The following is a 12,950-nucleotide window of genomic DNA, read 5'->3' as shown; positions in this document are numbered from 1 at the left end:
CCCTGTACCACTTCACCTGCCACACAGGTTCCTCTGTCTTCCTAACAGGACTGAAATAAAGCTCCTGATTCACTGACACCTGCCATAGGTTAACAGCTCTTCTTCCTTCCCCAAGTCCTGTCTGTATCCAACCCAAAAGGACACCCTGTTAGCTCTGCCCTCTGAATAAATCAAGAATGCACTTCCATGGCTACTAGCCAGGTCCAGGCCAGCATCACCTGCCCCATGGACAAGTGTGGCAGCCCCCTGCAACATTCACTCCACCTGTCCCTCACCCCCTGCCCCCATTCTGCACTCCTCACAGCAGCCACAGCGAGCCTTTTAAGACACAAGTCAGAGTCACTCCTCTGCTCAGGGCCTGCAGTGACTCCCCAGCCTCACCTCCAGTGACTCTTCCCTCTGCTCCTAGCATCCCAGCCGCTCGAGCCTCCTGGATGCCCCAAGAGCACACCAAGCCTGCTCCGACCTTGGGGCCCGTGCTCTGGGGTTTCCCTCACCTGGAATGTTCTCCCCCAGAAGCTGCCGGCCTCACTCCCTCACCTCTTAGATATCTGGCACCTGCTCCAACCTCATCCTCCTGGGCAAGGAGGCCTAACCTACCTTGCTGCGCCCTGCTCCAATCTCTCCTGCAGCAATTCTGCTTTGCCTTAACCTGCTCCTACTTCTATCACACCAATTGCAACCTAACATGTTATATACATTTAGCTGCTTAATTAACTAATTACTTCTGCAGTTTACTGCTCCTTGTCAGTCTTGCTTCACAAAAATTTAAGTTCCATAAGGGCAAGGCCCTGTCTTGGTTCTATTCATTCCTTTATCTTAAGGGCCTAGAATAGAGCTGGACATACACTGAGTGTTCAACTGATATTTGGTGAAGGAACACAAATACTTACAGCCCAGGGACCCCTTGGCTACGCAAGCATCTTCTCTCTAGTGAGGCAGTCCTCTATTCCATCTCTACACCGGTATCTAAGGTCACACCCAGGATATGTCAATTCCTGAGACTTGGCCAATTCTCAGACCTCAAATTCAAAAACTCTGCTCTTGAACCATAACCTATCCTCTGGCATTACTGACCCAAGCACCCCCAGGACATCTGTTCTGTAACTTCATCAAGGACCCAAGCAAAAGGATGCTTCCTGTTCTCCCAAATCACTAGTCCTTCCTGTTTTCATTTCTCTCTCTCTCTCTCTCTCTCTCTCTCTCTAGCTTTGATTCCATGGTCTTTAACCATACTTCATTAACTCCTCAGACTTTCATCAAACCCAGGAAATTTAGGAAAACCTAAATTAAGTTTCATTTTCCACTGAAGAGTCTCAGAGTGCTGCTAAGAAGTAGTCCTGAGGAAAACATGCCCTACTGACATCGCTATGCATCTAAGGTCAACACACTCAAGTAGACATGCAGATTCTAGAAATCCCACTATTGTATCCTGGTGCCGACGGGTTTCCCCCTGACCACGGGCAAGCCTCATTTAACTTCTGAGTCCATCCTTTCTCCATGGCTTCAGAAAGTGGCTGCTCAGGTCACAAAGATGATGACTTTAAAGTACCTCAACTGTAGTCTGCAGCCCTCATCTTCCTTCCTCCCACCCCCACCACTCTCCTGCCCCTTTCCTACTTAGGACCAAGCCCTCGTTGGGGGGCTTTACATGCCCTCTGCCCAGGCTCACTCAAGAATCTTGCTCAGTGATGACCTCTGCTCCTTTCAACATGCCCACAAGTGTGAAGGTTGAGGAGGCTGTGAATGCAGGTAAGGTGCTCAACCTCTCTACTCACCCCACAAAAGGAATGACCAATGTCTCTAATTCCACATTCCTTCTGACGTGCTATTCACAACACAAACACCAGTCATCTTTAAATAGAAATGGCATCATCTCGCTTCCCTGCTCTAAACCTTCCAATGCTTTCCCACCTCATGTACAAATCTTAAGTCCCCATCATGACCCCCAGCACCCCCTCACCTCCACTACCTTTCTGATATCGTCACTGTCTGTTCCCCACCCTTGAGCACTCAGTTCTGTCTTCTTCCTATTTCTCAATACGTTAAGCAAGTTCTTGAACCTGGGTCTTTGTACTTGCTCTTCCCTCTGTCTGCAGGGTCCTTTCTGTAATTAGAGGACGCATTCCCTCACCTCCTCAGGCCTCTATGCAAACACCCATCTGATCAGAAAGGCCTCCTTCTCCGTCCAGCTTCTCTACCCTCACTCATGTTTATGGCACTTCTCACCACCTGATACATATTTTACTCTCTGTCCCATTCTTTTCAAAGGAAACTCTAATAGAGCAATGGCTCTGATTTATTCATGCTGTTCCCTCAGTGCAAACACAGTGCCAGGCACAGTCAGGTGAATGAGTCCAGATCTGGCGTGTGGAAGGGGAGGTCTCTGTTTCTGGCTGAGCAGCTGGGTAGATGTCAAGTGCCGTGAAGGACAAGACTGGAGGGGCAGGATTATCTGCTGCTCTGTGGCCATGTTAAGTTTAAAGGCACCTGGGAGTTATTTCTAGAAACTCTCTCTAGGGCATTTCGTCCACTCTCTTGGCTTTATCACCATCTATATACTATTGATTCCCAGAGCTGCATCTATAGTCCAGTTCTTATTACCAAACTACAGATTCATGTAGTTAACTGCCTACATGTTTCTTCACGTGACACTCTGAAAGCAGCACAGGTAAAACTGAAATGAGATCCCACTCTTCACGCACACCCAAACATTCCTCTTCTGGCCTCAAACAGTACTATCACCCACCTGGTTCCTCAAACTAGAAACCCTGGAGTCTTTCTCAACTCTCAACCCTATATCCAACTGCCTCACCAAATCCTGTAGATCTGATCTCCTACCTAACTCTAGAATGCTTGTATTTCTCTCCTTCCATGGCTACACACTTCTCTGTTGCAAGCCACCATCATTTCCTGCCTGGATATTTCTGACTGCTTCCCAGCCAATGCTTTTTCCTTACAAACTCTTGCTTGCTCTGCTGCAATATGTGATTCAGTAAATGCTGATCCAAAACACCTATTCACCATCTTTACAACTACAGGATATTCTGTTTTTAGTATTGCCCAATTTGGACACCAGAGCATCTAAATCCAAACACAGGAAATCAACCAAAACACAATAATACCATGAAGAAAATAAAACACCCCAGTCTTACATATCTATTTTCATTTTTTAAAGATATGTTTCTCACATTTCAGTTTAATAAATTACAAAATTGTTTCTGGAAGACACAGTTGTCTCTTAAAAATAATATCATACCTAAGGGGCACCTGGATGGCTCAGTCAGTTAAGCATCTGCCTTTGGCTCAAGTCATGATCTCAGAGTCCTGGGATGGAGTCCCGAGTTGGACTCTGCTCAGCAGGGAGTCTGCTTCTCCCTCTCCTTCTACCCCTTCCTCCCATTTGTGCTCTCTCTTTCAAATAAATAAAATTTTTAAAGAAAAAAAATCATACCTGTATAACAGCACTAAACCAACACGTATTGCCAATATTCTTCAGGCCGACTGGCCACCCATCAACTCTCCTCCAGTCATTAGGATTGGGATTTTCTCCCCAGACTTCACAGCGTTTTCTCTTGGAGCGTTTAGTTTCTGCAGAGGCTGCCTCATGCATCCTGTATGATGCCGTTACACCACGTATCCAAAAAGGAAAAAGTTAAGGAACAATGTATTATATATGGAGAATGTTGGTAATCTTTCATAGATAATTCAAAATGCCAGATAAACTATTTACTGACTGGGCTGGGTCATTGCTGGCTATACAGTAACTATAAAATTATAATGCAAGTGAAAAGTAAGGTTTAGACCTAGATGTTAATCCTTCCATCAGAGATTACTACTTATAAGGCCCATGATGGAAGCGAGCTGATGCTCAAGACTATTTACGGCTACTGTATTGAAAGTTTTAGATTTCAGCAACAGTGCCTGATCTCAGACCTTGCCACTGAGAGAGGCAAGAGAGACACTCAACTAAAGATAAGAGCCTTTAAACTGCCTAGCACACAAAACGGCCTTATGTTTCCCTAAAAGAACAACTCAGTGGTGTGAGGGAATAAACAAACATGTCCAGAAACTGACAGGCCACCACTGGAACTGGATGTTTATGAGCAATACCAGACGATCACCAAATTGGCACCAATTCAAAAAAGATATCCTTGGTCACTCCTGAGACAGGGTAGTTGAGTGATAACTTTCATTTTCAAAGAGTTGACAACACGACCCTTGAAGTTTACAAAGGCTCTGGGTTTATAAAGGGAATATATAATGTTAGATGCTTGCACCAGGATGGGGTTTCTACCTCTAGCAATTGTAAACTACAAAAGCTTACAGACTTCTATTCAAAGACTCCCAGCTACTGTAAGACCCTTATCATATCTGGCTTTGCCAAAAAGTAAACCCAAGAGTAAGTAGCCTAATGTGAACTTAAATTATCCTCTAAAAGAAATTTCATTTGGATGCAAATAAAAGAGGTCGGCAGAATGGTCCCTCAGTGGCATCCACAGCTCTTAACCCTTCCACCTACATACTAATGTGGGGAGCTAATGACAAATTATAACAATAACCTGTTCAGATCTCTTCCATCAGCTTGAATTTTGGGGGATTCCAGTAGACTTAAAGCAATGGCAGCCTGAAGATCATCTTTGTTATCATGAGTAAGGTCTATCACTTCTGTAAGATAAATAGAAATTTAATTAGTCTACATGTAGGCACCAATGCCCTTCTGGCTGCATGGTATGAAAAAAGACAAAAGCATTCACAGAACCTGATATGCTCCCTAGCTCTCACTACAGTGGCTCATCTGTGGAACAACTTTATCACTCTATGTCAAAGTCACATGTGTAACTCACAGTTATACGGCAAACTTAAGACGAGCCAATAAGCTGTGAAAATGCAATGAATACCCGCTTCTGCAGTCTTATTCCTGTATCTTGCAGGTTAAGTTGTCTCTTTACCTGTCATCATAAAATGTCAGCTAAGTATTGAACATTCAAGGTACAGATATTTTCAATCTCACACAAACTATTTTAGAGGATAGAGGACATACTCCCCAATTCATTTTATGTAGCCTGCATAACACCTATCCCAAACCAGCCAAGAATAATAAGAGAAAGGAGAAACAACAAACTCACACACAATGACAGATGTAAAAAGAGAAACATGGTATTAGCAAATAAAATCCAATAATGTACCTCAAAAATCAGATATTAAGACCAAGTTGAGTTCACTGCAGAATGCAATACTGAGTTAACATGAGAAAACAGACCAGCAGGATATGCTTAGAGGAATCATCATCCTTACCAGATACAGAAAATGTATTTAATAACAACATTCACCCACTATTCAGGAATAAAAACCCAAGCCAACTGAAAAGAAAAGAGAATATTCTTAGGCTTAGAAAAAGTAGCCATGAAAATCTCACAGCAAACTTTATACTTAACTGTGAAAGGTAAAACCAAAGGTAAAACCACTTAAATCCAAGACTGTGGGGATCTCTGGGTGGCTCAGCGGCTAACCGCCTGCCTTCGGCCCAGGGCCTAATCCTAGAGTCCCAGGATCGAGTCCCCCATCGGGCTCTCTGCATGGAGCCTGCTTCTCCCTCTGCCCCCCCATGAATAAATAAATAAAATCTTTTCAAAATAAAAAATAAAATAAAATAAAACCAAGACTGAGACAAAAATGTCTACCACCATGACTTTTACTCAGCAGGGTTCTGAATGTTCTGGCTAGTTCAATAAGAAAATAAAAGAAACAGGGCGCCTAGGTGGCTTAGTCACTTAAGCGTCCAACTCTTGGTTTTGCTCAGGTCATGATCTTAAGGTCATGGTATCAGGCCCTGCATCAAGCTCTGTGCTCTTCTCCCTCTGCCTCTACCCCTCCGTCGTCTCTCTCTCAAATAAATAAATAAAACTTAAAAAAATATAGAGAAGGATCAGAAAATAAGAAACACAGCTGTCATAACTCACAGATAATAATCACCAATGAAGGAAATCCAAAATAATCTACAGAAAATAGCTATAAATAATAAGAGGTGATGAGCTAAAAGATCAATGTACAAAAGTTAAGTGAACTTCTACATATGAGCAATGAAGAATATTTAATTTAAAAAGGAAAAAACTCACAAAGAACATAAACCTGCAGTAATCAAGAGTGTATGCTTCTGGCATTAGAACAGGCATATAGATCAATGGAAAAAAAGAACTAAGAGTCCAGAAATAAGCCCTCCTATTTATGGTCAGTTGATTTTTTTTTTTAAATGTACACAATCTGCCCACCACGGAGTCCAATGCAGAGCTTGAACTCACCATCCTGAGATCAAGACCTGAGCTGAGATCAGATGCTCAATTGACTGAGCCACACAGGTGCCCCAATGGCGGATTTATTTTTTGACACAGGTGCCAAGACAATTCCACAGGGAAAAAATATCTCTTCAACAAATGGCACTGGGACAACTGGATAGTCACATGCAAAATAGTGACTTTTAACTCCTACCTCCCACCCTTTACAAAGATGAACTCAAAGTGAAACAGGCCCTCAAGATCAACTCTTAAAACAGAGGTGCAAATTTTCGTGATCTTGGATTACACAATGGTGTCTTAGAAATGATGACGACAGCCAAAGGCTGTCACTAATATTAATATTAATATTAATATTATAATATAATATATACACATATATAATACCTTATATTATATAATATAATTATAATACAGCTGATAATATTCTGAACACACTAACAATTTTAAAGACATAAGAAGAGGGCAATGGGATGGAACTTGCTTCTTCGATATGACAAAATAGACTATACACGCAACACTATCTGTAACACAGTCACGCCAATTAAGCATCTAAATCTATAGGAAAGACAAGGGACAGGAAAATCCATTGAAAAATAAAACAGGAAAACACTTTACATTGGCAATGGATAAACAACCACAGAAAAATAGATAAATTTGACATCATCAATATGAAAAACATTTAGGCTTCAAAGGACACCATCAAAAAAATGAAAAGATAACTCACAGAATTTTTATAAATCATGTATCTGCTAAGACACCTACATATGGAATATGGTTTAAAAACTCCTGCAACGGGATCCCTGGGTGGCGCAGCGGTTTGGCGCCTGCCTTTGGCCCAGGGCGCGATCCTGGAGACCCGGGATCGAGTCCCATGTCGGGCTCCCGGTGCATGGAGCCTGCTTCTCCCTCTGCCTGTGTCTCTGCCTCTCTCTCTCTCTGTGTGTGTGTGTGACTATCATAAATAAATAAAAATTTAAGAAAAAAAAAAAAAGATTGAGGTTCATGCTCAGCCAAACCTTTAAAAAAATAAAATAAAATAAAAACTCCTGCAACACAATAAAAAAATAGCCCAATATTAAAAATGGGCAAAGAATCTGAATAGATATTTCTCCAAAGAAGATATACAAATGGCCAATAAATACATGTAAAGATGCTCAACGTCATTAGCCATTAAGGAAATGCAAATCAAAGCCACAATCAGGTATCAGTCTGCACCCATTATGATGGCTACTATCAAAAACAAAAAACAAAACAGGAAAAGTAACAAGTGTTGATAAGGATTTGGAGAAACTAGAACCCTTATGTGTTGTTGACTACAAAATGGTACAACTGCTATGGAAGTTTGAAGAACTGAGTTTGGCAGTCCTTCAAAATGATAAACATACAAAGCTTCAGGACACTGGACTTAGCAATGATTTCTTGGATATGAAACCAAAAGCCCCAGAACAAAAACAAAAACGGACAAATGGGACTAAATCAAACTTAAAAATTTTTTATGCATGAAAGGTTACAGCCAATAGAATAAAAAAGCAACCTACAGAATGGGAGAAAATATTTGCCCATCAAATAGCTGATGAAAGGATTAATATCTAGAATATATAAAGAATTCCTACAACTCAGTAACAACAACAAAATAATAAAATAACCCAATTAAAAAATAGGTAAAGGACTTGAATAGATGTTTCTCCAAAGATAACATGCAAATGGCCACCAAGCAGATGAAAAGATGTTCAATATCACTAATCATCAAAGAAACTGCAAATTGAAGCCACAATGAGGTATTACCGCAAACTCATCAGGATGACTATTAAAACAAAAAACAAAAAACAAAAAACACCATACAAAATAACTAGTGTTGGTGAAGATGTGGTGAAACTCTGGAATGCTTGTGCACCACTAGTGAGATTGTAAAATGGTGCGGCAACTGCTCTGGAAAACAGTACTGAGGTTTGTCAAAGAAATAAAAATAGAGCCACCACATGAGCCAGCAATGTCACTTCTGGGTATGCATCCAAAAGAAATGAAAGCGGGGTCTCAAAGAGGTATTTACACACCCATGTTCACAGAAGCACTATTTCAAACAGCCAACTAGTGAAAACAGCCCAAATATCCACCGATGAATAAATGGGTCAAAAAAAAGTAGTACATAGATACAACAGAGTACAATTCAGCCTTAAATAGGAAGGAAATTCTGACGTGCTACAATATGAACCTCGAGGACATCATGCTGCGTGAAGTAACTAGTCACAAAAGATTCCACTTAAAGGAGGTATTCATTCAGAGTAGTCGAAATCATACAAAGTGAAATGGTGGCTGCCAGGAGCTGAAGGGAGAAAGGAATGAGAAATTACTGTTGAATGGATACAGAATTTAGTTTTGCAATGAAAAAGTTCTGGAGATAGATTTCACAACAATATGAATATATTTAACACTACTGAACTGCACATTTAAGAATGGCTAAGATGGTAAATTTTATATCATTTGTTTTTTACAACTAAGAAAGAGAATCCCAACTAATAAATTATGAAGTGATGATAGAATATTACCATTTTGAAATCTCCAATAAAATAAAGAATCTCAGCAATAAACACCAATGGCTGCAAAAAATAGTAGGTGGGGGATTTTATAAACAAATATAGCTGATAATATTCTGAACACACTAACGATTTTAAAGACATAAAAAGAGGGCAATGGGACGGAGCTTGCTTCTTCGATATGACAAAACAGAAGATAGACTATACACGCAACACTATCTGTAACACAGTCATGCCAATTAAGCATCTAAGTCTATAGGAAAGACAAGGGACAGGAAAATCCATTGAAAAATAAAATAGGGGGGATCCCTGGGTGGCGCAGCGGTTTAGCGCCTGCCTTTGGCCCAGGGCGCGATCCTGGAGACCCGGGATCGAATCCCACATCAGGCTCCCGGTGCATGGAGCCTGCTTCTCCCTCTGCCTGTGTCTCTGCCTCTCTCTCTCTCTCTCACTGTGTGCCTATCGTGAATAAATAAAAAAAAAATTAATTAAAAAAAAAAAAAAAAAAGAAAAATAAAATAGGAATGAAATCACCAAATTTCAGAACATGTAAAATATGACAGAACAAAGGATTTAATTTCTTTGGACCTTAAACTGCAAGAAAAAAGGGGGGATTATTGATAAAGAGTCTCTTAAAAGACATTCAAACATATTTAATGCTTCAATGTCATCTGAATCATTATTTTCACAAGCCAACTGCAAACATATTGTTACTGAGACAATCAGGGAGATTTCTACATTGGTATTTGAGCCAGATTAAAGAATTACTCATTTTTAAAGGGTGACAATGTTGCAGCTATGAAAGTAGTCCCCTTTTAGAAATATTAAAACAAGAAAGTTAAACACAGGACCGTTATATGCCCCAGTAATCCCATTCATGGGTACATAACCCAAAGAATTAAAAACAGATACTCGTGGTGCCTGGGTGGCTCAGATGGTTAAGCATCTGCCTTCGGCTCAGGTCATGGTCCCAGTGTCCTGGGATAGAGTCTGGTTCCCTGCTCAGCAAGAAGGCTGCCTCTCCCTCTCTTTCCCTCTGCCTTTGACTCTCCCTTGCTTATGGTCTCTCTGATACTCAATGAAACAGAATGGGAAGGGATCCCTGGGTGGCGCAGCGGTTTGGCGCCTGCCTTTGGCCCAGGGCGCGATCCTGGAGACCCGGGATCAAATCCCACATCTGGCTCCGGGTGCATGGAGCCTGCTTCTCCCTCTGCCTATGTCTCTGCCTCTCTCTCTCTCTCTCTCTCTCTCTGTGACTATCATAAATAAATAAAAATTAAAAAAAAAAAAAAGAATCTGTTTTAAAAAAAAAAGAAAAAGAAATAGAATGGGAAACATGAAAATCCAATGTGATGCATAGCTGATACTACAGATCGTGGTCAAATAAAGCTTTCTTAATAAAAAGCACCAGGATAACTGAGTAGCTGTATGGGAGGGTAAGGGGAATGAGGAATCAAACCCTATCCTTACTGTATGCCTTGCCCCCTCCCCCACTTTAAATAAGTTAAAGAATGTGAAAATCAAACCATCACAATTTTAATATCCTATGACTTCAGGGTATAGAAGGAGTTCTTAAAAAACACAAATCACAGAAAAAGACATAAATGTATCTACAATAAAATTTAGCTATTTAGTTATAATTTAGTACATCACCATAGTGTGAAAACACAAGTCACCGATAGGGAAAAGATGTATGCAACACATAAATCCAAAAGAATGGGTTAATATCACTTATGTATAAGGTCAGTATCAAGAGATGTATCTTATTATCAGTAAGATAATATCAGGAATCAATTAGAAAAAAGCAAGCAAATAGAAAAATTGAGGCAGAAGACACAAAGAAACCTGTGACTGGGATGTGAAGGAGACTGGGTGAGCATGTGAAGGAGACATGTCATGCATAGTCACATGTCTCACAAGGAAACATGAATGGTCAGAAGGAAAAAGATGCTCAATCTCATTACCAATGTAAAAAAAAAATTCATTGAAAATTCACAAGACATTTTATATCAAAAATATGGGCAATGATTTTATAGAGTAACAAGTTTGAGAGCAATAGTTATTGCCAAATCCTGTTAGTGGGATTGTAATAAATAGTTAAAAGAATCATTTTGGAAAATATTGCCCATAAAATTGAAGACAAGCGTATTTTACTACCCATCAATTACACTCCTAGGTACATAAATTAAAGAAGCCCTTGCAAAAAAAAAATAAAAATAAAAATAAAAAAATTAAAAAATAAAGAAGCCCTTGCATACATGTAATAGAAACATGAATCAAATGGCTCACAGCAGCCTTTTTTTATAATAGCAATAAATATATTTTTTTAAAAAAAGGAAACTACCCCAAGTCAATAAACAAATACATAAAATTGTAGCATATTCACCCATAAAATACTACACAGCAGTGAAAGTAGAGGAACTAGTTATAAACTTCAACAGAAAGGAGTTTCAAAAAGAAAAATGTATAAATAAAATTTAAAAAGAAAAAAGGGGCAGCCCCGGTGGCCCAGTGGTTTAGCACCACCTTCAGCCTGGGGTGTGATCCTGGAGATCCTGGATCGAGTCCCACGTCAGGCTTCCTGCATGGAGCCTGCTTCTCCCTCTGCCTGTGTCTCTGCCTCTTTCTCTGTGTGTCTGTCATGTCAAATAAATAAAATTTAAAAAAAAATTGCCTTAAAAAAAAAAAAAGAAAAATGTTGGGATGCCTGGGTGCTTCAGTGGGTTAAGTGTCTAACTTTTGGTTTTGGCTTGGTCACCATCTCAGGGCTGTGAGATGGAGCCCAATGTCGCACTCCACACTCACCCAAGAGCTTGCTTGGGATTCCCTGTCTCCCTCTCCCTCTGCCCCTCCCCCCTCTCTAAATTAAACTTTAAAACTCTTTAAAAATGAAAAATGTTGATTGAAAAGAATCACTATTTGCACTGAAATATATATACAAGGATACTCTTAGCAGCATTATTCAGAGTAGCTCAAAACTGCAAAAAGTCCAATTATCCATCAACTCCATCTGCCCTGATGGCTCCCTCCTCCTGGAAGTCTCCTTGGCTTTCAGAGTCCCATTCTCCCAGCTCTCCCAGCTCTCCTGGTCTTTCTCTGACCTCCCTGGACACTGTCCACCTGCCCCGGCCTCTGATCACTGGGAGTGTCCAATGATTAGTCACTGAACCCATTCCCTCCCATGCACCCTCCAAAAGCTCACCCAGTCTCCTTCACATCCCAGTCACAGGTTTATGATTCCAAGTCTTCTCTCTCTGTAGCCGGATCTCTCCCCTGAGCTGCATACTTGGATCCCCACTGCCTTTCCGACACTCCACCTGATGTCTGGCAGGTGCCTCAAACTCAGCATTCTTTTCATCTGCCACCCATCTGCTCTAGCGGCAGTCATTCCCAGGGTGCTTAGTATAACTCCAGCATTTTCATTGCTTAGGAAAAAAAACCCTGCAGCTATCTTTAAGTCCTCTCTTTCTCATGCCACTTATTCCATGGTAAGTATAGCCCCTTCAGCAGGTGCCCCTCACCCTCCCCACCACTACTCCCTGGCCCACGGCGCCAGAACCCGCAAAACCTCCTGACTGTCTGGGGCTCCCCGCTCTGACCCATGTTCACGACCTCACCCCTGCAGTTCTGTTCTGAACAGAGCTGTCAGAATGACCTTTAGAAAATGGAAACCAGTGGACATTGTTCCTCTGCTCCAAGATCTCCACTGGCTAGCCTCTAGCTAAAGGGAAAGCCAAGTGTGCATGAAGGCTCTGCAGGCCATGCCTCCTGGTCCCTCCACAGCCTCACCTCTTACTCACTAAAGCCTAAGCTCTGGCCTCCTTGCTGTCCTTGAGCAGATGGTGTATATATCAGTCTTAGGACCTCACTGATTCACTCTCTCATCTCCCTTGTATCTTCTCAGAAGGCCCCACCTGGTAAAAATCCAATTACTGGTGCTCCTTTTTTCATTTCTTCCATTCCATCCTCTACTTTTCTCTATGGTATTCGTCATTTTTATAAGCTATATAACTCACCGACTTGTTGATCCCTTCCGTGAGAAAATAAGCTACATGAAAACTGGGGTTCTTCTGCTTCTGTTTATTTCCAGTGCCATACAGAGTGCTTAGCACATAGTAGG

At 41.1% G+C, this 12,950-nt stretch overlaps 1 protein-coding gene across 12 annotated transcripts in view; it reads right to left on the bottom strand.

Annotated features, from left to right (window-relative positions):
- USP28 (ubiquitin specific peptidase 28) overlaps positions 1-12,950 on the bottom strand; it is a 64,369-nt gene that overhangs the window by 30,550 nt on the left and 20,869 nt on the right. For all 12 annotated transcript variants that reach the window (XM_072729766.1, XM_072729770.1, XM_072729767.1 and 9 more), the window contains exons 4-5: positions 4,563-4,668; positions 3,455-3,614 (exon numbers count right to left, since the gene is read on the bottom strand). In XM_072729766.1, the coding sequence (XP_072585867.1) occupies positions 3,455-3,614; positions 4,563-4,668 (266 nt within the window). The remainder of the gene's footprint in view (positions 1-3,454; positions 3,615-4,562; positions 4,669-12,950) is intronic.

This window comes from Vulpes vulpes, chromosome 12 (genome assembly GCF_048418805.1).
Source record: "Vulpes vulpes isolate BD-2025 chromosome 12, VulVul3, whole genome shotgun sequence".
Classification (NCBI taxonomy): domain Eukaryota; kingdom Metazoa; phylum Chordata; class Mammalia; order Carnivora; family Canidae; genus Vulpes; species Vulpes vulpes.
The sequence above is the reverse complement of the archived record's forward strand: the minus strand, read 5'-3'. Positions and strand labels throughout refer to the sequence as shown.